The sequence below is a fragment of the Chelmon rostratus genome, chromosome 19, assembly GCF_017976325.1.
Source record: "Chelmon rostratus isolate fCheRos1 chromosome 19, fCheRos1.pri, whole genome shotgun sequence".
Lineage (NCBI taxonomy): Eukaryota > Metazoa > Chordata > Actinopteri > Chaetodontiformes > Chaetodontidae > Chelmon > Chelmon rostratus.
The window spans coordinates 14,244,566-14,268,204 of record NC_055676.1 but is presented as its reverse complement, the minus strand read 5'-3'; the positions used below and the strand labels follow the sequence as shown (position 1 = coordinate 14,268,204).

Sequence of the window (23,639 nt, the reverse complement as noted above, 5' to 3'; positions counted from 1 at the left end):
AATGTTAGATACCTAATTGTCATCTGAAAACTGCGTGATAGTATATAGTAGAAACTAAAAATGCTCACTTTATTGAATGTTGTTCATTGATCTGCAGTCTGTTTTAGTTCAATAACTGTCAGTGTATTCTTAGATACCAATAATTCAATAATTTCATGATTATTTTAGTGCTTTGTCTGATACAAATGGTATTGTTTTATTATTAGCAGTTTTTTTAATGGAGGCTCGAATTTTGAATCTTGGACTTGGTCCATTTTTCTTTGAGTTTGCATGTTCTTCCCTGTGTCAGATTTCACCCAGGTGTTTTGGAGACGTCACTCTCCAATGATGTTGGTTGATAAGAGTCTAAAATCACCATGCATGAATGGCAGTGGTTTCTTTATCAACCTTTTCCTGTTTCTTGCCATTGAGGAAGTAAACAAGAACATAAGAACACAAACTAGAGTGTGACAGATTAGACAAGAAAGAAAAGTACAAAGTTATCGTGAAGACAGAGAGAGGACAGTCAAATCAGTTTGGGTAAATATTGTTGTAAACATTGTTTACAGTATCTGACACCTTCCATTATCTGCTTGAGACATTTAACTTAATAAATGAAACAAGAAGAACTAGTTAGAATTGCTATAGAACATTAAACAGGTTAAGTGTGTGTGTTTTTCCTGTCTGGAGATTGTTTCTACGTGAGGGTCATTCGCAGACCTGCGCCCCCTAACGGTAGAGACGCCAATAGACACCAAACTGATGACGTGGTTCGGTCCGTTGAGCAGAGCAGCAGTATGGCCGACCAGAGCAGGCAAATAAAACTCGCTGCAGCTAAGAAAAAGGTAAAGTATTTCACGGTCGAGCCGGCTTCATAGCTAGAAAGCACCGATCCCGTCTCTCCTCTGCGGGTTTATGTTGCAGGTGTTTGTTTTCGTTTTGTTATAAATTTCTGTGCGGACCAGGGGTGTTGTCATTACACGTCGTCCGACCTCTGCGCTGTCGCTTGTCCCACCTCTCCCGACTTCTCTCGAGGCTGTAATGCGTAGGAAAGACCGGTGCTTCCTCTGGGCCTCTGTTGATAGCATTAACTTTTCCAGATTATGTAGACTATTTTTAGTTCTTAGAGGCATTTACGGCATGCCTTGCCGCCTAGTTAGTTGGCGATTAACTTCACTTACTCTCTTTGGCCAACGGTTTCGTGTGTTTTTTGGCCAACGTTAAATGTGGCAAACCTTAACGTGCTAACTAAGGCAAGTTAACGTTAGCAAGCTGGCTACCTAATGAATAGTTGGCTATGGGCGAGTGTAAAGAATGACATACTGTAGCTGGGCAGCTTTCTGCCTTGTCTGCAGGATGGATCGATTATCTAAGAAAACGGCCAACCAAAAGCAATTTTACAACAAACACTCAGCTAGCTTTGTAGCGCAGTTAAGTTAGGTTGATAGAATGACGGGGACTGTTTTGACAGCTGACACCCTTCTTCCCTGTCCTGCTGTGTGCCTTAGCTAGGTGTGTTAGGCTAGTCAGAAAGATGGCCTTATCAGCTGTGAAATGTTAGCTTCAGGAAATGAGTCGTCAGCATTTTTTTTTTGCTACAGTCTTTGTTAATGAGTGGTCGTAGTGATAACATTTGACATCTCGATTCAAACCAGATATTTTAGAAATGGCACGTCCAGTAGTTCCCCTACGATTCTCTCTGGGACCCTACGACAGCTGTCACGGGCCCGATCCCCAGAACACACGTAGACAGCTGGAAGAGTGTTTTAACGTCCGCGTAGATCAATTACACATGGATGATCATATTTTATGGCAAGTTATTCAATTCATCCTGTCTGGTTTAGAACAGTTAGCCACTGAACAAACAAGTCAGAGTGACAGTCAAAAACACGTAACTATGCACTTCCAGTGTCGGAGTCCTTGTCAGTTGAGTGGCTGGGTTATTGTCAGTCAGAAAATGGGAGCGGTCCACCCTGCTTCATCTCTAGGCAAATTCACATCTCTTAATTCAATTATCTTGAACCTCCAGTGATTAAGAATACCTTTTCTGAGCAGTGCATCTAGTTTGGTTGAAAGTTTGGAACAATTCCAGAGGCCTACTGCTGGACTCATAAAATAAAATAGATTTTTGTGAATCAGTCAAGAATTGCTTGCCTCACTTCTCACATGCCTATTGTTTCTTTTTCTTATGTGCTGCTCAGCTGAAGGAGTTTCAGCAGAAGAGCTCCCCTGCTAGTGTAGGAGGAGAAAAGTTTGGAGGAGGAGGAGGTGGTGGAGCCGGGGCCAAGAAGAAGAGGAAGGTGAAGGGGCTGAGCCAACATGATGCACCTTCAGCAGACAGAAACTCTCCAGACAATGTAAGCTAGTCAGAGTCTTTCCATTTCTTTGCCTGCTCATCATCCTGCCCTTGTTGGTCAAATAACAACCTCTCTTTGTGCTGGACAGTCTGTCTGTATTCTTTATATGTCAGGTATCTCTGTTTTTATTTGGGTCACAGTTATAGCTTTAAAGAGTCTATGCATAGTACATATGATCTGCAACATTTCAATGACAACAGTTTTATAGTAACTGTGGGCCGACAGAGCAGCAATGCCTGATAAAAACAATCCACATGCTTGAAGATAAAGTCCTTTTCTTTTAGCTTTCTCAAAGTGGACTGATTTCTAATGGCCTGCTTGGCCATTGATCAGAAAACATTTTGCCGCCTGTGGAATGATATGGCTGGGTTACTATCAAGTTGAGAAATGCCTTGCTATCAAACACACACAGTGCCAACAACAAAGTAGCAGCATTGACACCTATCTGCCAGCCAGGTGACAAGGTGAAAATAATAAAGCAAACAAGTGAAGGTAACTGGACAAGAGGCAGAGATAGCTTTATTTTAGCTCAGGTTGCTAACAGTGGCCATTGTTGCGGCCAGTTGTAATGCAGCAAGAGGTGAAGTATTTTGTTAAATATACAGAGAATTTGAAGCAAACATGGATAATTGCAGAGTTAAGTAAAAATTTGTCAGGCCGTGTTGAAGCACTAGATGTTTGTCTAAGCTGTAACTTATTTGTTATGATAATGTGCGTTCGAGAAATGATTATCCTTGTCAACTGACCATCAGTTTTGCATGTTGGTTTGTGTCAAGCTTGTTTCATAGGGTGCAAACGATATATTAGAAAGCATGTTCATATTATGTACATTTTAAATACTTTTAAAGTATTGCCATCATGAATAGTGGTCTCCTCTCTCTATTAATAGCTTCTTGTTTTGACCTGTGTGTTGCTCTTAATTAAGGGACAGAAGGTGTACAGATGCACAGGGACTGATCCAAATCAAAACAGCAATGTCTGTATAAGATTAATAATAATTAAATAATCCCAATCATGGAAGCAGTGAGTCATTCACTTGTTCTGAACATGTCAATATTAAAACTTAGATTTGTCTGAACTAGAAATTATACTTGACTAATGTGTTTGGTAAGCAAAACAAAGTCAGTCATATGCCATAACATCTGTATGAGCTCATTGACACTCTTAATTTGCTTATTTAATGCTTGCCACTACTGTGCATTTAGACATCAAGAAAATTGTCAGCAAAATTATCAGCTAATTTTAATTGCCATTGATGGCACACAGTTAGGCATGTGACTCCAGCACACAACATTCACACATAGGGGCTGACTTTCAGGTGAGTTTTTTTTCTAAGCCTGATTAGAGTCTAGGCTCATCACAGCTTGTTGCTGAGTCTCGTTGTTTGTTCTGATGCAATTCATTTTCCAAACATATTTGACTTTGGTTGACCAAGACTGGATAGATGCTACTCTTAAACAGGACAACACAGTAAATCTGAGTGTGGTGCTGTCAATAACCAAAATGGGTCCAATTTTAGGGCTCGTGGTTTTACAATAATGGCCATGCATAATGATAATTCATAAATCAAATTTGTCATTCCTGCCCGCTTCTTACCCAAATAAAGTTATTTGGCCTTGAAGAAAGGCAATGCTCCTAAATTGCTTTATATTCAAAAATGAGTAAGTCGGCAAATAAGTATTGAGTTGACACACATTATGACCGCAAGAGGAAATGTGAGCAAGTTTAGTGTATGTGTTAGTTTATAGAGCTGATTGTAGTTGAAGCTGAAGCAGAGAGGGATTTGGCAACATTTCGAAATACAGCACCCTTATTCTGATTTAACCCCTGATCATTTTTAATCTGATTCGGTTACTGATTACCAGTAGTAAAAGTAAAAGACTCCATAACATTGAAGACAATATTTGATGATCCCTTGGACCCGTGCACTTGCCTCAGTTTCTCCTCATCACACACCCTTCTCAGTTCTACCCCTCCTCCTTCTAAGATTTCTTATAGTAGCTGCTTCTCTGTGCCTGTTTGTGTATATGTCTATCACTTTCTAAATCGTTCTCTCGCCTTTCACATCTCTTTCATCCTCCACCCTTGTTTCTTCTTTCCTGTAGTTTGACAGTATTCTGAAAGCACTTAGTCAAAGCAATGGAGTAGTCCTACCTACTTATGGCAACAGTCAGGTGAGCCTCTGTCTCTCACTTTCCTTTCTTTGTTTCTACCCTGTCTATTTTTTCTGCGTCTGCATCCCTCTGCTGTAAATAGCTGGTTCTCATGTGGTATTTAGCATTTTGCCTAGCTTCCATTCCATTATTACCTTCTTCCTTCGTCAAGTGCATGTTTTCTTTTTTGTCGCATAGACCAGAAAGCATAGGACAGACTTAAGTGCATTTGAATTGGTGCTGTGCTTTTTAAATCCATGTCAACGTAGTGCATTAATATGAATAAGAAATGTGGAGCGTCCACAGTTATCTCTCTGACACCATCCCAGTGTTGTTGGTGATCTTCAAGAGTTCACCATCTTATGTAGAAGTTCAGCGTGTATGGGTAGGGTATGCACAATGAGTGGAATGAGTCCCAGTAGTTGCATGGCTGTGATACCTGCACCTGGGTGCATCATGCAGGCATGCATCTGGGAAAACTAGAAATGTATGCGTGTTCACTTTTCAAGTATGTTCTCATTGCTGCTTTCGTGCATTTGTTTGCTTTATTGTTTTATTCAGTGCCTTATTTAGTACTCTTAAAAGTGTTATTTTGTTATTACAGATTATTACAAATGTCTTGTTCCCGATAGTTTCAGTCAGAGTGAGTGTGACTAAAGTAACAGAAAATGGTTATTTGTCAGTCATTCGAATTGCATTTGGAATTTATACAGCATGGTCTGAGTTCTTTCAGTGCTTTCATTCTGCCAATGTTTCAGAGAGTGTCATGTGTACTAGTAAGGGGAAAAATTGGGACAGCAGCGAAACAGCTTCCCTGCCACAGTTATCACCATAAACAACCAAGCTTGCATTAAGGTGCACTAACAGCCAATTATCACAAACATTGTCTCTTCATTTTCTTATTTTATTCTTATTTCCTCTTAGACTGTGGACTATCATGCATTCATCTCGACATAATCACATAATTGAGTTAACTTTAATCCAAGTCAGTACAGTCTTCGAGCCATTTCTGCTCAACACATGTTAAGTTTGAGACATCATTGTGGTCTTTGTGTTGCTCTTTCATCATCACTGCTGTTTTTCTTGGCATTAAACCAGTGTGTGCATTTTTTTGTGTGTGTGTGTCACCTCAGACCTTTGCTGACGCTGAGGCCATGGGGTTTTCAGTTCCCCAGCTGCTGGAGGACCCAAAGGCCGGGTCTGGTCGAGGCTCACCTGTGTCTAACTCTGCTAGCGCTAACACTACTACTAACCCTGAGTCTGTCAGTCACAACACTGACGTGCAGGTGTGTCTCTCTCTTTTTGTCATTCTCTCTCTCTTTTTTCTTCCATCCCTCAAATCTATCAATATCTTGTCTCTTGTCATTCTTACTCCTGAATGTCTGTCACATATAAAATGATATGCCTTAGCATAAAAACTGTTGGTCTAATATATAAGTCTGTTGCCAGTCGCTGCATTTTTACTAATTTGTGTGATGAAAACAACAGATCTGCTGCTTTGTTTGTTTGTGATAATGTGCATTGTCATCACACATGTCTTTTTCTCAAACGTTCTCACAGTATTTTCTGTGTTCCTTCTCTCTGTCTGTCTGTCTAACTCTCTCACTCTCTCTTCCTCTTTCGATCTTATTCTCTTTTTGCAGGACTATCCTGATACTAACGGCAACGAAAGTTTAACGGAGGAAAAGAGGTGGGTTACCTGATGTGTCACTACCTGTGACCCCCTTGTATGAGATTGCAAAAATGACTGTATGTGGAATGGGTAGGAGTGCTGTCATCATGACAGAAAAAACTACTGCAAAATATGAATGCAAAAGTTTTGAGATGTTATGGCAAGACACAATTTTTTTTGTAGTTAAACATCATGAATAGGGTATAATAAGCAATACTACTGTGGCTCCAATATATCCTGCTACTCTAGCCATTGATTACTAATGCAGCCCAGTAAATTTGTACATAGTTAATGTGTGTGATTATTTTTTTGGTTTTGCTGTCCTACAGGCCATTGTCTTCCACAGAGAGCCTGCGACAGCTCTCACAGCAGCTGAACGGCCTGGTTTCTGAGGTACGAATGAGCACTACCATTTTTATCCACTCTCTCTCTCTCTCATACACACACACACAAACCCTTTTTTTTGTCATACATTCTAAGGCTTTTAACAATAACACACCACCACTGATGTGCACTTTCAACTGGGGTGTGTTGCATCTATTCTTGGCAGGAATGCACTGGAAGCATTTTCAAATTTGCTAGTTTCAATCATGATGCTATCTCATGTTACCAATCAACCTGTTGACCTGTGGAATGTTCTAAACAGATGCTTTTGGAGCATTCCACATCTTTCCCAGTTTTTTTATTGCTCCTGTCCCAACTTGTTTGAAAGGTGTTGCTGCATCAAATTTAGAATAAGCAGATATTTGCAAAAAGCAATGAACTTGATGAGGTAAAACATTAAATATGTTGTTGTTATACTGTTTTTAAGTAATTATATGTCAAAAAAGATTAGCTATTTTTTACATTCTGCTTTATTTATGTTATACACTGAATTTCCAACTTTTTTGGAATCTGCGTTGTAAATAATAAATGTATTGTTGTCATTTGGGACAATCGCACTCAAGTGAGCCAATAGATTCTGCATATGAACTTAACTTGAAACACACAATGAATTTTCTGTGAAGTGCAGTAATGTGTCTGTCTGTGTCACTTCAGTCATCTGCTGCGTATGTGAATGGGGACAGTGCATCTTGTGGCAGTGAGAGAGAACTAGAGGTAAGATAGAAATCTAGTGTTTTCTTAGAACTCAAAACTTGATGCGGAAATTTAAAACCCAAATTTGAGATCAGTCACATAGATTGATAATATATCCAGGCCTTCTGTTAAGCACAGAATCATGTTATCGCACCTTGTCTCCATATAAAGTGAAACTCAATTCACTTTCAACATACTGTGCCCAGACTAGACGTTCTCCGGCAGCACTTTATTAATTGCTACAGCATAGCATGCTCGCTAGTGTGCTGTCTGAAATGGTTAGCCTCATGTTGGCAGTGTAATCTACCCCAAAATCACTGACTCTTTGTGTGAGGGTGACCTTTCTGGCATTGCATAATTTAATTAACCACACAAAGTACATCACATCTATTCCCCCAAGTGAGCCTTGAGCTTAAGCTTATCATAACATGATACGACAGTGCAAGCTACAAGCGGAGGTGTTTCCAAAGTGTATTTTTATTGCATTCTCAGGCTGTTGGTGGTTAGTTTCAGCAAAAGCTGCCTCACTGCAAGTGAAGTCTCAGTTATTGCTAAATTCTGTAAAAGACTTGAATGTCTAGCTGGATTAGAAGCAACAACAAATGTAACAAAGCAACAAACAATTAAAATGAAATGAGATCCCCAAGAATAATTGCAGTTTGTAAATCAACATTTATTTATTTAACAATTTAAATGGTCTCGCTTAGATATAGAAAAAAGTACAGAACACTGTCAACTAAAATTATTATCATTCTATAATAATATCATTTTTATTATGCACCTTTGAACCATGTAATGTTTCATTGACCACAATTTGTGGCGACTCTTTGATCTATTAAATGCAGCTTGGAAACAAACTTGGGACTTCATATGACAGTCTAGGGAAATTAAGGTCATGTGGATCCTGTCCACATTTTGCAAGTGATACCTAAGTAGATTGTAATGAAGGCGCCACTTTCTGCTGGCTCCATTAATCAGTTTAATAACCATCATTTATTTTAATTATTTGCTTTTCACCTCATTATTAAAAACACATTTTGCACCACCTGTGAAGGTGCCATTGTGCCTCCATGTTAATAATCCTCATTTGAATTGTTCTCCCCCATGTGGTCTTTATTTGACTTTTTCCACTGCACTTTATCCCTCTCTTCTATTTTTTTCCCCACTTTCCCGGATGCATGTGTGCACGTGATAGAGTCGGAACCAGGAGCTGGCAGCCGCCCTGGAGTCCAGCAACCTAACAAACTCTCAGCTCAATACCAAGCTAGACCAGCTGGTAAGAAGCTGTGTGTGTATGCATATTTGTGTGCGCACGTTTGTGTGAGATTGGAGAAATCCCCTTCCAGCCATTCCACAATTACCTCATTAGTGCATGTATTGTATGCATTCTGTATGTCATCTTGTGTAACACGCACACAAGTCATGCATGGTTTTCTTACACTTAGGCTGACTGAAATATGTTTCTGCAGAGTATAACCTCTGCATAAAGAGCATTTGGTTTCACACTTTGGTCAGAGCTGTTATAACCTGATGGTAGATGCCTATCTGTAAGGCATTTTCTCTCCAGTTAAGCGCACTAACAGCAATAAACTCAAAGCTTCAAGTAAACACAAAAGGTTAACATAACAGAGATCATGAGGCAGGTTCATTATTTCAGTAGTTTGCACCATCCACATCCTGACTGGCATGCAGATGAGGTCTTTTGTGCCAGAGTTTCTGCTTATGTTACACAAGTAGAATTGTGTAGCACTGCTGTGGTGATAAAAGAAATGTTGATCCTTCTCAAACTCAAATTTATATCCTGTTGGTCTGGCAGGCACAGCAATCTCAGGGGCTCTCAGAACAGCTGCAAAAGGTAAATATTTTTTTTCCTCTGCTGACTGCTGGACTGTTATTCCAGTTTTGCCAGTCTAATGAATTGTCACCTCCTTCGTGGTCATTCATGGGCTGTGGTGTTTTTCTTCCTTCAGGAGCGAAGAGAATTTGAACAGAGATCTTCAAAAGAGCAGGGAGCCATGCGGGAGCAATTACAGGTACCTTCTCTTTCCCAAACGCATGAATTGAATCTGTCTGATGCTGTGCCTTCAGAATTTCTGTAACCATGTGTCATAGCAGAAAAAATTGTATAAAGGATCATTGTACTGCCATGTTAATGTCAGAGTCCATGGTGCACCCGTGGTATAAACTGGATAGAAATGTGATCCGAGAACACACCCTCCCCATTCCAACCCTCCTTTCCCCGATGGCTCACCATGACAAGAATTAATTGTTTTTTCTGTGTGGAAAAGCTGAAGCACTGAGTGTAATTACTCTGTAAAGACTTGTATTTAGTCCATGTTGTGATTTAATGGAGGACTTGATGTAAAGTCAGTTGACTTTACAGTAGTCCAATGAAAAGCTGTGTTCTCTGTTTGTCCTTTCACAAGGTTCACATCCAGACCATTGGTATCCTGGTGTCAGAGAAATCAGAGCTACAAACAGCACTACAATACACACAACAGGCTGCACGGCAGAAAACAGGTGTGTGGTTCATATTTTTCATCACAGCAAGACCTTACTCCTACAGTGCTTAGTTAACTCTGTGTGTGTGTGTGTGTGTTTCTCTCATTGTTTTTGTGTGTAGCTGAGACAGAGGAGTTGAATAGCCGTCTGCAGGCAACAAAGCAAAGAGTGTCAGAGCTGGAGAGAACTCTCTCATCTGTCTCAACACAGCAGAAACAGTTTGAAAAGGTAAGAAACATTGCAGTAATCACTCCCCAAAACAGAATTTACTTTACTTAGTAATGGAGGTGCAATATACAATACACATTATGTATTATGTACAAAAGTATTTGCCTTCATTGTTCATGTAAGTTGTTTAAAATGATTTTCTGAGATGTTTTTGTTATACCGGCCAAGTGTCTTTGTTATTTTTAAAAGATGTTTTCTTTTTTTGTCTGCAGCACAACAAAGAGCTTGAAAAGGAGAGAGACAACTTGAGGCTAGAGATGTTCAGACTAAAGTAAGTCATTTTAATCTTGCATACACAAGGAGATGTATTTCAGAACATTTCCACACCTGAAGTATTGACATTAATCATGGTATTTAGAGTCCATTAAATTGTGTGAAACACAACAGATGGCATGAGAAAGTCTCCCAAGTCCTGTTAGACACTCGCAGGTTAGAAATGATGATCAATCTCTGCTTATGTATGTGCTCACAGCAATTTGAGTGAAGAGTCAAAACAGCAGAACTCGGAGCTGTCAGAGCAGCTAAAGCTGAGTACACACGAGAATGGAGCAATGAGGCTGGAGGTGGAAGATCTTCGCAAGAGGCTTGAGATAGCTGACCTCATGTTGCAACAGGTGCGTTAAGATACAACATTTTACAGTGAAGTACAGACACTTTCAAAACAATCTTTTTCTTACTAGTAATTGTAAGTGGCCAATCAGTTCTACAGCTAGCCAACAATGAAAGCCAATGTTTGCCACTAGATTCATTTTGTTTTCTGACAATGCAGCCCCATGTCATGTTTTCATGCATCGTCTGAATTTCACTCCAGTGTCTGTTCTTTATATTTCTCTCCAGTGCTCCAGTCAGTCAGATCCCAACAGTGCCAACCAGCAGGTCCAATTACTGCTGGAAGAGAAGCAGCAGCTAGAGGCACACAATCACCAGGTCTGTGTACAAGGACTTCTTTCTTGCAGTTATCTGCATATATTTCATACTTTGTCCCTGTTTGGATATTAATTTAAAGAGTTAGTGTGTGTGAGTGAGTTGGTGCGCTGTGTTTAGATACTAATTCTACAGCTTATGGCTTTTAGCACATAAACTAAATAAAATTAAACATAAATTAAAACAACTCACCATCAATTAACTACACACTAGTGTCCCTGCAGCTATTAATTTACAGAGATATATATCTCAGCCACAGTCCTCGTAACTGTCCAGTTAGTATTTGCATTAAGTGACCGATGAAATTTCATCTACCTTTCCTATTTTTCCTCTTCCTCTCCACATTTGATTATTTGATATATAAGTGGTGCAAACAAACTTTTGTTATGAGCAGAAAGTGTTTTGTTTAAGCCATTTGTTGTTGTTTTTTTGACATTATAGCTGGTAGAGTCAATTGCCCAGCTGCAGACGGAGAGGGACTGCTACGCAGAGCAGATCCAGGAGGAGGGCCGTGTGTGGAAGGACAAAACAGAACAGCTGCTAACACAGGTAAGCTATGCAGTAACATCAGCATAGACATTATGGTTTACTATAACTTATAGCTTTGAAATAAATAGAGTGGCTTGTTTGTTGTGTATGTCTGCGCTGAACAAATGACTAATTGATCTATGTCAATTTTTGTCTCTGTGCAGGTGTCTTTAGTTGCAGAGGAGAGGGACAGAAACATCAACCGAGTCCAAGAACTGGAGGCTAGCATCACAGAGCTGCAAAATGCTGCAGGTAAGAGGTTCACAGTACACATGTCTAGTGCTGCTTCTGTTCTCTGGCTTTTCAGCAACCCCTTCCTCAATGTAATGAACATCTCTGGTGAATAAGATGTCCAACTTCCTGATCATAGCAGGATTAACGGAATGGGCTCCACTTATCTTCCTACAATATACACCTGAATAAGGTACTTCTCGGATCAAGGAAGCCAAACTTTGGACGGAAAGAAGACTGGAGCCCATGGAATTATTGAGCAGTTCCCAAATATTTGTTTTTTAAAAGCTGTATATGAATCTTTGTCTGTATCACAAATATATCATCAATGTAAAATTTGACTTTTATTGTCAAGTATTCAGTTTAAAAGTTTGAAAATACATAATAATAATAATAATATATTTTTTTTTTTGGTAAGATAAGAGATAAGATGATCCTTTATTGATCTCCGAGAGTGGAAATTCAGGTGGTCAGCATAATATTAAAAGTTCACGTTTTCTGTATTTCTATGTATTTAAAATAGGACATTTGATAACTGTCATCCTCCTTGTCCTCCAGCATTACTGTCCCAGGAGAGGGAGGCTCAGGATAATGCAGAGCCTCAGCCCTCAGGGCCATCAGAGAGTGAGGTGGCTCTGCAGGAGGCCCTCAGCGCTCTGCAACAGGAGAAAGACGCTCTTACTGCACAGTACCAGGCTCAGGTATACATTACAACTGATGCGTGCTTTAACCTAATCACAAATGTCTTGAATTATAATCGAATTTTATATGATGTAGAATTACATGGTCATTCACCCATAACAGCTGAAAGTTACACAATTGATCTGCTTCTTACATAATATTTCAGAGATCATTAGTACTCTTAGATTTGAAGTTTGTATAATTGGCCCCTGTAATGTTTCCCCCAGCTGCGAGATAACGAGCAGCTGAGCCGCCTGTGTGCAGAGCAGGAGACGCGTCTGGGGGAGCTGGAGCGGCAGGTGGAGAGCCGAGTCCAGGAGGAAGAGGACCGCCGACGCATGTTGGAGGATGTTCAGTCAGACAAGGCTACTATTAGCCGTGCTCTCACCCAGAACCGTACACTGAAGGACCAGCTGGCTGAGCTACAGAACGGTTTTGTCAAACTGGTGAGGCTGAAAACCTTGCTGTCCATCTGTCTTTTTTAAAATGATTTTTGAAAGTGCTGTTATTTATGTACTTGATATTTCTTTTGTTTCTGTTTCTTCTTTGTATAATTTTCCATCTTTCCTTCAGCCTGCATCGTGCTGGCATTCTTGCCTTAAATGCATTTTGTATCTGAATTTATCTTCGTGTATCTTTTTCTGGTCTTTGTTCTTTGGTTATTTTGCTATGGTTTTATTCAGGCTATATTCATTATGAAAGTACAAACATTACCTTAGAGGGTGGGAGACTGCTGTCTTTATGCCAACATTCTTTCGTTTGTACAGACTAATGAGAACATGGAACTGACCACTGCCATCCAGTCAGAGCAACATGTGAAAAAGGAGCTGGCTCGCAGAATGGGTGAACTGCAAGAGGAACTGCACAACGTCAAGGAGCAGGTGCACACACACACAGACACACACTCTTTTTCTGTCTTGTGCTCTTGTGTTTTTCTGTACTTGTCATACACATAAGGGTGCATTAAAACAACAGAGCAATATATGATAATACCTTTCAAGAAGAGATTAAATGCATTTTTGACAGCACATTCATTTTCTGCTTCCTCTTGGCATTCATTTTCCTTTTTGTGTCTTTGGCTCCAGATGGAACTGAAAAGTACGGAGACTCAGGGTCTGATGGAGCAGCGGGACCAAGTAGTGGCCCACCTGCAGCAGTATTGTGCTGGGTACCAGGCCCTGGCCTCAGAAAGGGAGCAGCTCCACCACCAGTATTTGCAACAGATCCAGCTCATGGATCGGCTGCAGCACGATGAAAGCCACGGCCGCGTGCAACTGGAGATCAGTCACAATCAGCTCAAACAAGCACAGGTGCATATTTCAGGGTTAAGAATATTGCATCCACACACATGCAAATATGTTGAGACTGCTTCAAAGGCTCTGGAGTCAGTTCTTTAGACAGTTTATTTGTAGTGTGCTATGTAACATCAGCTTCTGTAACTGTCCCTTCCTTACACCATACGTTAAATATTTTTCCATCACTGTTTTGAATGACTCTCTGTCTCCCCCTGCAGGAGCATTTGGAAATCTTAATCAGAGACAATGAGCAGCTGAAGGCCGAGGTGAAGGAGCTTCTCAGCAGCTCAGCTCTTGCCCCATCATCCAGAGACCAAGGTAAGAGTTATCTATTTTTGGTGCTTGTACTTTTTGGCCTTTTTTTTTTACAAGGGGGCAAAAAGCTTCTTCATATTATATTTCTTGGTGTGCCCTCCGTCTTTTGAAATTCTGTGCCAAAAAATGTACTCCCTTTCACCTTACCCGCGTACATGTGGTCAGGACCCACATGTTGGACTGCATGATGGCTTTCTTTTATCACGTCGTTTATTTTGATTGAAATCAGCACAGAAACAGAAAACTGTGCAGTCTCTAGTCACATGAAACAAGGACACAGTGTCATTGATGCAAAGCATTTGACACCTTCTAATAGTAGAGCTGCAGCACCAGCAGTTTCAGACCTGCAGTTGCTGTCTAACCTGTGCCACCTACAGGCAAGGAAAATATGAGCAGCAGCAATCGACACGTGTGCCACCTGTGAAGAATGAGTGTGAAAGTCTCAGATAATTCACTTAAGAAAATGGAGAAAATATCTGTTAGTCTATAGTTTAGTAGTTTAGTCTAACAGTTTGTCATTATGTGACTTAGGTGATGGAGTGGAAAGCCAGTCCCTGCAAGAGAGTCCAAAGAAGTCCTTCTCCATAGTTATCCCAGAAGACTTTGAGAGCCAGAAGGAGATGGTGAGGAGGGTGATGAATAATCTTCCCCAAAAGCTACTTGCGCACACATGGATTTCTCATTTTCCTTTGCTTTGCCTTTTAAGACACATGAATGCCTAAATCAAGTTTAAAGTTGATTTTTACTCGATACATGCAATGACAGTGTGAATGATTTATTTTTATGCAAAAAAAAAGGACAATCTACAGTAAAGGAAATAAAGAAATGGCTTACACCTGCATATGAGACAAAAGTTTGGCATTACCCTCATTTGACCCTATTCATCCACTCCCTCCCACCACCTTCTGCTCCCTGCCTGAAGGAGGAGTTTATCCGAGGAGCTTTGGCTCAGTTGGAGGCCGAGAGGGACGAGGCCAGAAGGCAACTCGAGGAAGAGCACAGGCTCCACATGGCAGCCCGGCACCAGACCGCTGTGGCCCTCAGCCTTGAGCAGCAGCACCACAGCAACAAACCTGTTCATGACCACCATCATGAGCATCACGAGCACGATCACACTCAGGGCCAACATAGTCACTGTGAACACAGTCACGAGCAATCAGGTGAGAGGACTAGATGGTTTGTTTGGGTGCCAGTGTTTGAACAATGAATAGACAGCACCTCTAGAATGTATGTGTGTGTGTGTGTGTGTGTGTGCGTTTTTATATATACAGTTAAGCCCAAATAATGTTCTGTAATGAATTCTGATTATATCAACAAAAACAATGTATGGGGTGCATTTTGTAAACCAGCTGTATATTTTGCTGCCCCCTTACAAGAAGGAGGAGTTCCGGTGGAAGTTCATCAGGCCCTGCAAGCTGCCATGGAGAAGCTCCAGCAGCGTTTCACCTCCCTCATGCAAGAGAAAGCTGACCTGAAGGAGAGGGTGGAGGAGCTGGAGCACCGCTGCATCCAGCTGTCTGGAGAGACAGACACTATAGGTGAGATGGAAGGATTTTTTTGTTATGTTTTTTTTTTTTATATCATTTTGTTTACAAAATATGTTTTGGTTGAGTGTAATAGCTTAATATGTGGCAAGAATGACAGAAAAACTCTTCACCATTGTAATGCTGTTGTGCTCTCTCTTTCCAGGGGAGTACATAGCTCTGTACCAGAGTCAGCGGGCCATCATGAAGCAGAAACACCACGAGAAGGAGCAATACATCAGCATGCTGGCCCAGGACAAGGAGGAGATGAAGGTACTGTATAGCAACCTTTTTGATCGAAAATAACTCCAGTGCAGTCCACTGTAGTGGTTTAAGATTTTTTTGATGCACCAGCATATCATAACAAAATATAGGAATATGAACGAGTTTCGCCGCAGATTATGCGTTAAATAGAGGCTGCGCATGGATGCCCCGAGTACTCGCATTATACGGATATACACGCCGCTCCTCTGGGGCCAATTTCTTCAAAACGACTCCAAAAGCCACTAAAGTTGTCTGGGTCAGAAAATCGTCGTATTTAATGCTACAAATAAGGTCCAGGTTGTAAAAAAACGAAAGTTATCCTTTAAACCACCTAGTAAGGCAGTGGTTTTGCATTGTGCAGACTGTGTTGTGAATCATTCAAACTGTATTTTTCTTGAGATAATGATCAGACATTGAAATACTTGAGTGAAGCGAGAAAAATGGGGCACATGACATTGAAAGGTTTAATGCAATCTGATGAAAAATACAACAATGTCAATAGTTTTCATTGACTAGAATGAGACTTAAATGCCCAGAATATTAATCCACTAAAACTTTACTGAAGAAAAACATGATGAGGTTAACAGTTTCATCTTCTCCTCCCAACTGACATTTTTTTCTGTGTGCATCCCTGCCCTGTGTCTTCACTCTCCATCAGGCGAAGCTGGCTGAGCTGCAGGATCTGGTGATGAGGCTGGTGGCCGAGAGGAATGACTGGTACAGCCGCTACACCGGAGCTGTGGCCGGCACGGGCACAGTGAACCCTGATCTGCTTCCTGTTGTGGAGGATCACACACACCCAGAGCACCAAGCACACACACACACGGAGCTTAATGCTGCCAGTGGAGCAGGTAGGCACAGCCAGATGCTACTTCACAAATCAAAAACCAGCTAAATCAATTACATACCCAGCTTGTGTCCAGAGGGTGGTTGCACTGGACTTAATTTATTTGCTTGTTGTGGCCAAATGCAGATGAGAGAGGAAATGGCATGGGGAGGGTTTTAAACAAAAAATACAGAAACTAGAACAGCTTGCAGGCTAACAAAAGCATTCCACAGAGCTGTTAATTATACAGTACAAATACTTAACTGTCAATAATCTATGTCACTGTCCTTGCACTCACTGCAGCCAATCAGCATCCCTTTTTGTTTGCGTCTTATATTATTAAGCCGTGCAGTTATCAGTGTCAAAGTTCAATCAGATTAAACTCAAAGCGAACAACGCATGTCAATTCACCAACAGGAGTGAATGTTGTCTCACCCTGTTCTTCAGAGAAATGAATGGGGAGGCTGCACCATAAGAATAATGTCTGTAAGATATATTCCTGTCATAGAGGTATCATTGGAAGTAATTTTACAGCACACACAGCAACCGAGAAAATGCTGACTCACTGTATCTGCTTGTGTTTAGAGCTGTTATATGAATGGCAGGAAAGTCAAAGTCGGTTCTTTTACAAAATTTTGCAGGCAGGCAGCAAAAGGAAATACCACAGTAACAAAAACACAGATTGATTGGGTTTGAGGTGGAATACTGGAGGTGGACTTACATTGTGGCACAATGTTGTGTGCGCATCTTTAGTCATCAATCAGGCTACTTTCAGTTTGTCGACTGATATAGAAATGCACTGTCACTTATGAAAACAGCTTCATGCAAATGTCTTTGTTAGACTAAATTCAGATAAGTGCAGTCCGTGTAAATGATGTCTCTACTGCTGCATGTATGAAGAATACAAATACCCCCCACCCCCTCGTTTTAGAATTGAAGTCTCTTTTTACATTCAGTGTAATTTCTCCCTCTCTGTCTCTGCTGCAGAAGCCATGGAGGTCATTCCTCTGTCAGAGCCCACCACAGGCCTGGAAGCCTCCCCATCCCAGACGCTCGGGTTAGCCCAGGCTGACTCCAAGCCCCTGGTGCCCAAAGAGGATGGCACAGCCCAGCAGATCATGCAGCTGCTCCAGGAGATCCAGAATCCCCAGGGATCACTAAGATCACCCCCCTTCCTCGGGGAGAACCCCTGCATCCCCTTCTTCTACCGACCCGACGAACAGGACGAAGTCAAGATCCTGGTGGTGTGAGGTGTGGGTGTGACAGAGGCTGGTGTATTTGTGTGTGTGTATGTGTGTGAGATATTGGACATGTCTTGAAATCTGGGGAATATTTAACACCACAGTTTACCATATTTGTACCTTATTTATCAGATTCACAAACGCTTGCAAAACTGGTCATAGATTTGTGAATGTCTTTGACCCAGTTACGTTAAAAAGCCCCCTCTCTGTTCCTTTGTTGGCACTAATGTGTGTGTGGTTAAAAAGAATAGTTTCTATCTGTTGTTTTGTTTTGTCTTTTTTGATGTTCTTATTGTTTTTTTTGTCTATGATGCTTTTCTCAGAGGAGAGATAATTGGTATTCCTTAACGCAATCTGATTATTCTCCTTACCACAATTTTTAATTCCCATCCTCCCATCTCCCGTCTTACACATAAGTGCAATAAAGGGGCCGTATATTCTGCCCCCTCGCTGAAAAAGTACTTAAAGAGCTGTCAGAAATTTGGAGCCTGTGTGCGTGCAACTTTATTTTAGTGCAAATCTCAGTTTTACAGAATTCACTGTACAAATGCCAAAAAAGAGCATCACGTCTGAATGTAGTAACCTGAATATTTACTCGTATGTTTGTGTTATGAAGAAATGTGAGGAGAAGAGATGAAGAGTGAGGTGTAAGTTACAGTCGGTAAAGATCCTTAGTGCACATAATAGCTTTTGAATAGGTGCTTTTTTGTTCCAGAATCAAGAGCTAGCTAGTTACATGATCGGGTGCAGGAAGGTGGAGGCAGGTGTGGCAGATCGGTTCTGTTCCTGCAACTACCTTTGCTCTACATCGTCTTTTTCCTCCAAACACTGAAAATACGTCGTATGCTTGTACAGTGCAAAATGTCAATATATGTGAAACATTTATGTTGTGATGTCGAACATCCTGTTAGACTGAGAGTATCACCACCGTGAAGAAAAGCTGGTTTCTAAGTCATTTGGGGGATAGATGCAATTTAAAGACCCCATGAAGAAAAAAGTTCAGTTATTAAGACATTATGCTCTCATTAGCTGCTGAAACAGTGAAGAAGGGCACCGCCTGATTCAGATAAATACAGCTCAGGGTGTGGTGCAAGGGGCTGCTTTCCACATTATTGTTTTCTGCGAGTTGTTCTACTTTATCTTCGCCATTAGTGTGATGGATACTAAGGTGGAGTTACAGGAAGTGTGGTGTTAAAATCTCTATCCGCACTCATAATTCATCTCTCCTTTCCTGGGGCATTTGGCTCATCTCATCACAAACTGCTCATCCACATCTCAGTTTCTGAGCATGGGGTCTTTAAGTTTCTGAACGAATCGACACTTTTAGTCAGAGCCTGTTCTGTTACGTTTGCTTGTAGTTCCACATATCAAAGATGAATTAATGCACATCCTTTACGAATGGACTGTGTGAGTGTGTGTGATGCGTGTGTGAAGTCCAGACCGTGTCCTCTTCGGCTGAAGTTGCATCTGTTGTTCTTTTTTCTAGAGTTCTATTAGATTATATAAGTATGATTGCACTAAAACTGTACAAAGCATCTCATTCAGCTCTGTCCTCTACCATAGAGCCTCATAGGTGGGCTGAATCACTTCTGTGGAGAAAAGGGGGATCCTATGAAGCCACTCGCTTAAGCTGAGGGTTCCAGTTCAAGCAAATTAAATCGAAAGTGTGTTTGTGTGTATGTGCGTGCAGTGTTGCACTCAGAGGATGAAGGAGGAAGGTGTGTAAATATGAACAGAAGGTGAAGTGAACGAGATCGCTCCGTTGAAGAAGCCGTGATGTAGTACCCAAAGTAGCGGGACCAATCAGAACTTGAGAAAATGAACAACTCTTTTCAAAACTGGAGAACAAAACAAGTAAAATTTGGCACATTCATATTTTGGAACTCTTGTCTTGGCTGCAACACTTGAATTAGTAAATCTCCTTTGGGCATTAAATACAAGAAATTAGGTAGAACTGGACAGACTTCACCCTTTTCCTTTAAGACATCACAGGTGTCAGGCTTTAAGAGAGAGATGCTCATATTTAGATTGGAGGATGAATTGATTGATACCTTCAGTGCAAAGCTCTTTCCCTTTACAGCTAATAACTAAGAGCTACCCTGACACAGCTCATTTTTCCATTTCAGATTAACTCATGGCAGAGGCCTCTGTTTTGTGAGAATCTTTCCATGATTTTAATCTCGAAGGACATGAGTTTCTCACTGTAAATCGTACAAAACCCCCCACTGACTACTTTTGGGGGTATTTATACCTCTTATTTGGATGTGTTTTGAATTTTAAGATCCTATTATTATTGAATTTCACACTTCGTATGTATCACTAAAAGCAACAGGACAGAAACTGTGCAAATTCTGGTATTTTAAGCCTATGATAGGAAGTGAAATGTAATTAAAATATTAGGTATGTGGAGGCCATGTATGTAGTTTTTTTTTTTTTTTTTTGTTACAGGGAACGTAAACGGCACAGCGTCTACCCTGAACCACAGCACTTTGTCAGGAAATGCTGTGATTTCTCTCATTCTTGAGTTTTAAAAATTCCTCGCTTCACAGCATTCTGTCACTCTTTGGTTTCCTTTGAAACATGCCACAAAGTATCATTTGCTTTGTTCCTTCATTGTATTTCTGGGAGTGGGCAAACGGTTAAAAGAGGTAAATATACAGTAAAATCCTTTTAGTGTTGTTTCGGGGCTTGTAACATAACAAAAAAGTGGATTAAATGACTTCCCACGCTTTCTAATTCACTGTTAAATATGTTATGCGTGATTGAAACAAATAGCGATGGGAAAGCATTTCTTGTCTTTACTGTAAAAGAGGTGGTGTATATACTGTAACTGTGTAATATATTGTATATTCATTATGCCTGGTGTGTGGGGGAAAAGCTGCTCTGCCACCTTTACTGGCAGTTTGGACGGTGTGTATGTTAGTTCAGAGTCGGGCGTTGGCGGTTACTGACTGGCTGTGATTTAATACAAAGATTGACTAAAAAGAAAATATTCTATTTATTTGGAATAAGTTAGTGTCTCAACTAATCAGTTTTAATGTAAAATAGAAGTGAGTGTTGGATGGAAATGAAGGATAATTCAGAGAACTGATTTGTTCGAGGGCTGCTTCTGACAGAAGCTTACTGATTTTTTTTTTCCTTGAGTAATATTTTCTCCCCCTCTCCTGAATAAAACTGATTGAGCAACTTAAACTCATTGTGTCTTGATTTCTTTAGCGTTTTGATTCTCCAGACTGTCTTGCTGCGTGATCCGTTTGACTGACTGAAACGATGCAAGATACAGACAGTTCGACTTGTCATTGTAGGAAAAGCAGAAGTGTTGCTAATAACGTGGCTCCATCTGAGGGTGAGACGGCATGCAAAATAACAAGCAGCTGTTTGTTATCATTCACGCCTGTGCCTTTTCTACTATGACAAGTTGAACTGTCTTTCATGAAACAGCCTATTTCCTTTCCCATTCATGATCATTAAATTACAGTTGCTGAGAGATTAGCTCACATTTTGGCTGTATCATAAGCCCTCTCCTATACTAAACATCTTTTGTGGTAGATTCGAACACATCTCTGCTGGAAAAAGTTACCAGACATGTTGAATTTCTGTCTTTCGTCTTTCACCTTTCCTAAATTTCCTAAAGCCCAAGCCGATAAAAAGCTGCTACTTTTGTCTGATAATCCTGAAAACCCGAAGATCTTCAATGTTCTATCAAAATAGGGTTAAAAAAGACGTAAGATATTAGCATCTGCTCTGCTAATGTTGCTTCCCGCCATAAAAAGACAAAGATCGAACGGAGACGTCATTCAGTACACTGAGGTTTTTAATGTGTTGACAAAGCACAGCAGTCCTGCAGGTTAAAGTCATCGTTCAATCCGCAGCAGTCTGAACAAGATGCAGGACCTGGTTGCTGCAGGAGTTCACACATTCACACTGTCTCTCCCTGCTCTTCTACACACAGAGAGAGACAAAAAAAAAAAAAACCCTTGCTGCTACAAGCTAAAGTATCAAACAACCTGCCAGCGTCCATATACATCACTGCATTACACATTTTTTATACATTTTTTCAAATATGATTTCCTTATACACATACTCATTTATTCATAATAATTTAAATATTCAGAAACTTCATAAATTGCAGACTAAAATCTCTAGACAGTGGAAGTACAAGTACCATAAGATGCACCACACATATACATCATAACACATTAAGATATGTCCATAATAAACTATTTACTGTTAAATAATAAGTACAATATGTTTTGCTGTATTTGCGTCGGGTACGAAGATGCACAAGGGGTCACTCAAGTGTTTCGGATGGGTTTTAAATGGCTAGAATGACATCAATTGAGGTACAGAGGTGGGTTTTTCGAGGCTGGTGGGTTGGTTGTTTTTGTTTGGGGTCGAAATACAACACATCACACTGACAGCAGAGTTCAGGTTGTGAAATGGACGGGCTGAACTCACAGGCTCTCAAGACAGCGATGTGAGGGTGAAACAGGAGTGTGATAGTTTTGTGCATAGACTGTGGCTGTTTTCATGTTCTCACTCACCCCCGTGACCACTGAGAGAAGAAAGAAAAGGAAGAAATAGAGGGGAAAAACAGAGAATGAATTGCAGATCTTGGATAAAAATGCTGAATGTTTTCCTGTCAGTATATATCAGACGATTTGATGCATAACGTGAGTGAAGCTGACTTGGAGACACACTCCAAATATTTCAAACCCTTCCCATTAGGGACCTCATTCCCTCTGAATAAAACTAACAGTCTCAGGGTGCAACCCAGGCTACACATTCCCTTCCTCTTGCTTAAAAACGCAATTCTGGTGCAACTGGTGTCAAGAGCAGCAGAAAGACGTTCTTCAGTATATATTGCACTTTCTATTTAGATCCCGCCTCGATAAGGTAACGCCATAACAGCGCTTTTGTGAAGAGGAGTGGAGGAAAGTGCCATGGGAGACGCCTCTTTGAGCCAAAAAAAAAGTTTGGGAAACCGTTTTCCGTGTTGCATAGGTTCTGTGGAAGTACAGACAGCAGCCTTTCTGAGAGGTGGTCATGACACAGCAGAGTGTGAGATTACAGTTATGTGAACTATCTGACTGTCCTCTCAATTACACAAAGTTATGTCACAGGTCAGAGCGGGGCCTTCTGGAGTCTACAACAGGTATGAAAGACCAGAAGGTCCCTCTGATGATCGCTCCTCCTGTCCTAGTGCAAGAGGAGAAAGAGGAGGAGGAGGGAAAGACAGGATGAAGAGCAGCAGCCCCCGCCTGTCCAAGTATCTGAGGGTGAGGAGTCTGTGAGTGATCCTCCTCCCCCTGCGTTTTGTTCAAGCCCTCTTCCCACATGGGAGCTGAGTGAGTGATGGATGTTGCAGTCTGTTTCATAGTTGATGAAAAACCAGGATGAGTTTTAGAAGAGGAGGTAAAAGAGAGGATGGGAGGGGGGGGGGTTTCTTCTAAGAGTCGAATGGCGGCTGGGGGCTCTCGGGGCGAGAGGGCCCGCCCCTGTTCGGTGAAAAGAGTAGAAATAGAGAGAAAACAAAAGAAGAGGATGAGCAAGTGGAGGATGAAAAGAGAAATCATAAAGATGAGGAGACCCCAGGGAATTAACTCACAAATGTATCACCTCATAGCCTGAGATGCTGTGAGGAAAATAAGCAATTTTTGGTGAAACATTCCTTTAGAAAAAAAAAAATTAAAACGCAAAAAACAACAAACAAAACACAAGATAAAACAATACAAGAAAAGAAAAGTCAGTCAGCAGCCAGAATACCCATAAGAAAGGCTGGAGTATAAAGTAATACTCAGGCAAGTGTCATGCTAAATCTGCCACCTTAGGTTTAACAGCAG

General features: G+C 40.9%; 2 protein-coding genes across 4 annotated transcripts in view; one reads left to right on the top strand and one right to left on the bottom strand.

Moving 5' to 3' along the window:
- The first annotated feature begins 755 nt into the window (after nucleotides 1-755).
- Nucleotides 756-20,945, top strand: golga2 (golgin A2). Of its 3 annotated transcripts, none has more exons than XM_041959867.1 (27): nucleotides 756-824; nucleotides 2,181-2,336; nucleotides 5,623-5,775; nucleotides 6,133-6,179; nucleotides 6,491-6,554; nucleotides 7,200-7,259; nucleotides 8,434-8,514; nucleotides 9,055-9,093; nucleotides 9,209-9,271; nucleotides 9,665-9,758; nucleotides 9,862-9,968; nucleotides 10,181-10,239; nucleotides 10,441-10,582; nucleotides 10,806-10,895; nucleotides 11,334-11,441; nucleotides 11,585-11,672; nucleotides 12,210-12,352; nucleotides 12,560-12,778; nucleotides 13,100-13,213; nucleotides 13,418-13,642; nucleotides 13,846-13,945; nucleotides 14,474-14,565; nucleotides 14,865-15,102; nucleotides 15,319-15,480; nucleotides 15,632-15,738; nucleotides 16,388-16,580; nucleotides 17,543-20,945. In XM_041959867.1, the coding sequence occupies exons 1-27, from the start codon at nucleotides 777-779 to the stop codon at nucleotides 17,803-17,805; spliced, it is 3,255 nt and encodes a 1,084-aa protein (XP_041815801.1). In that variant the 5' UTR covers nucleotides 756-776; the 3' UTR covers nucleotides 17,806-20,945. The 3 variants fall into 3 exon arrangements, with proteins under 3 accessions (XP_041815801.1, XP_041815802.1, XP_041815803.1); XM_041959868.1 differs by lacking the exon at nucleotides 5,623-5,775 and adding an exon at nucleotides 4,442-4,510; XM_041959869.1 differs by lacking the exon at nucleotides 5,623-5,775 and having other exon boundaries at nucleotides 777-824.
- Nucleotides 20,946-21,776: 831 nt separating this feature from the next.
- The window catches only part of dnm1a (dynamin 1a), a 53,704-nt gene continuing 51,841 nt past the window's right edge, over nucleotides 21,777-23,639 (bottom strand). Inside the window, exon 23 of the mRNA XM_041960843.1 lies at nucleotides 21,777-22,351. The gene's annotated coding sequence lies outside the window, so the exon portion shown is untranslated. The remainder of the gene's footprint in view (nucleotides 22,352-23,639) is intronic.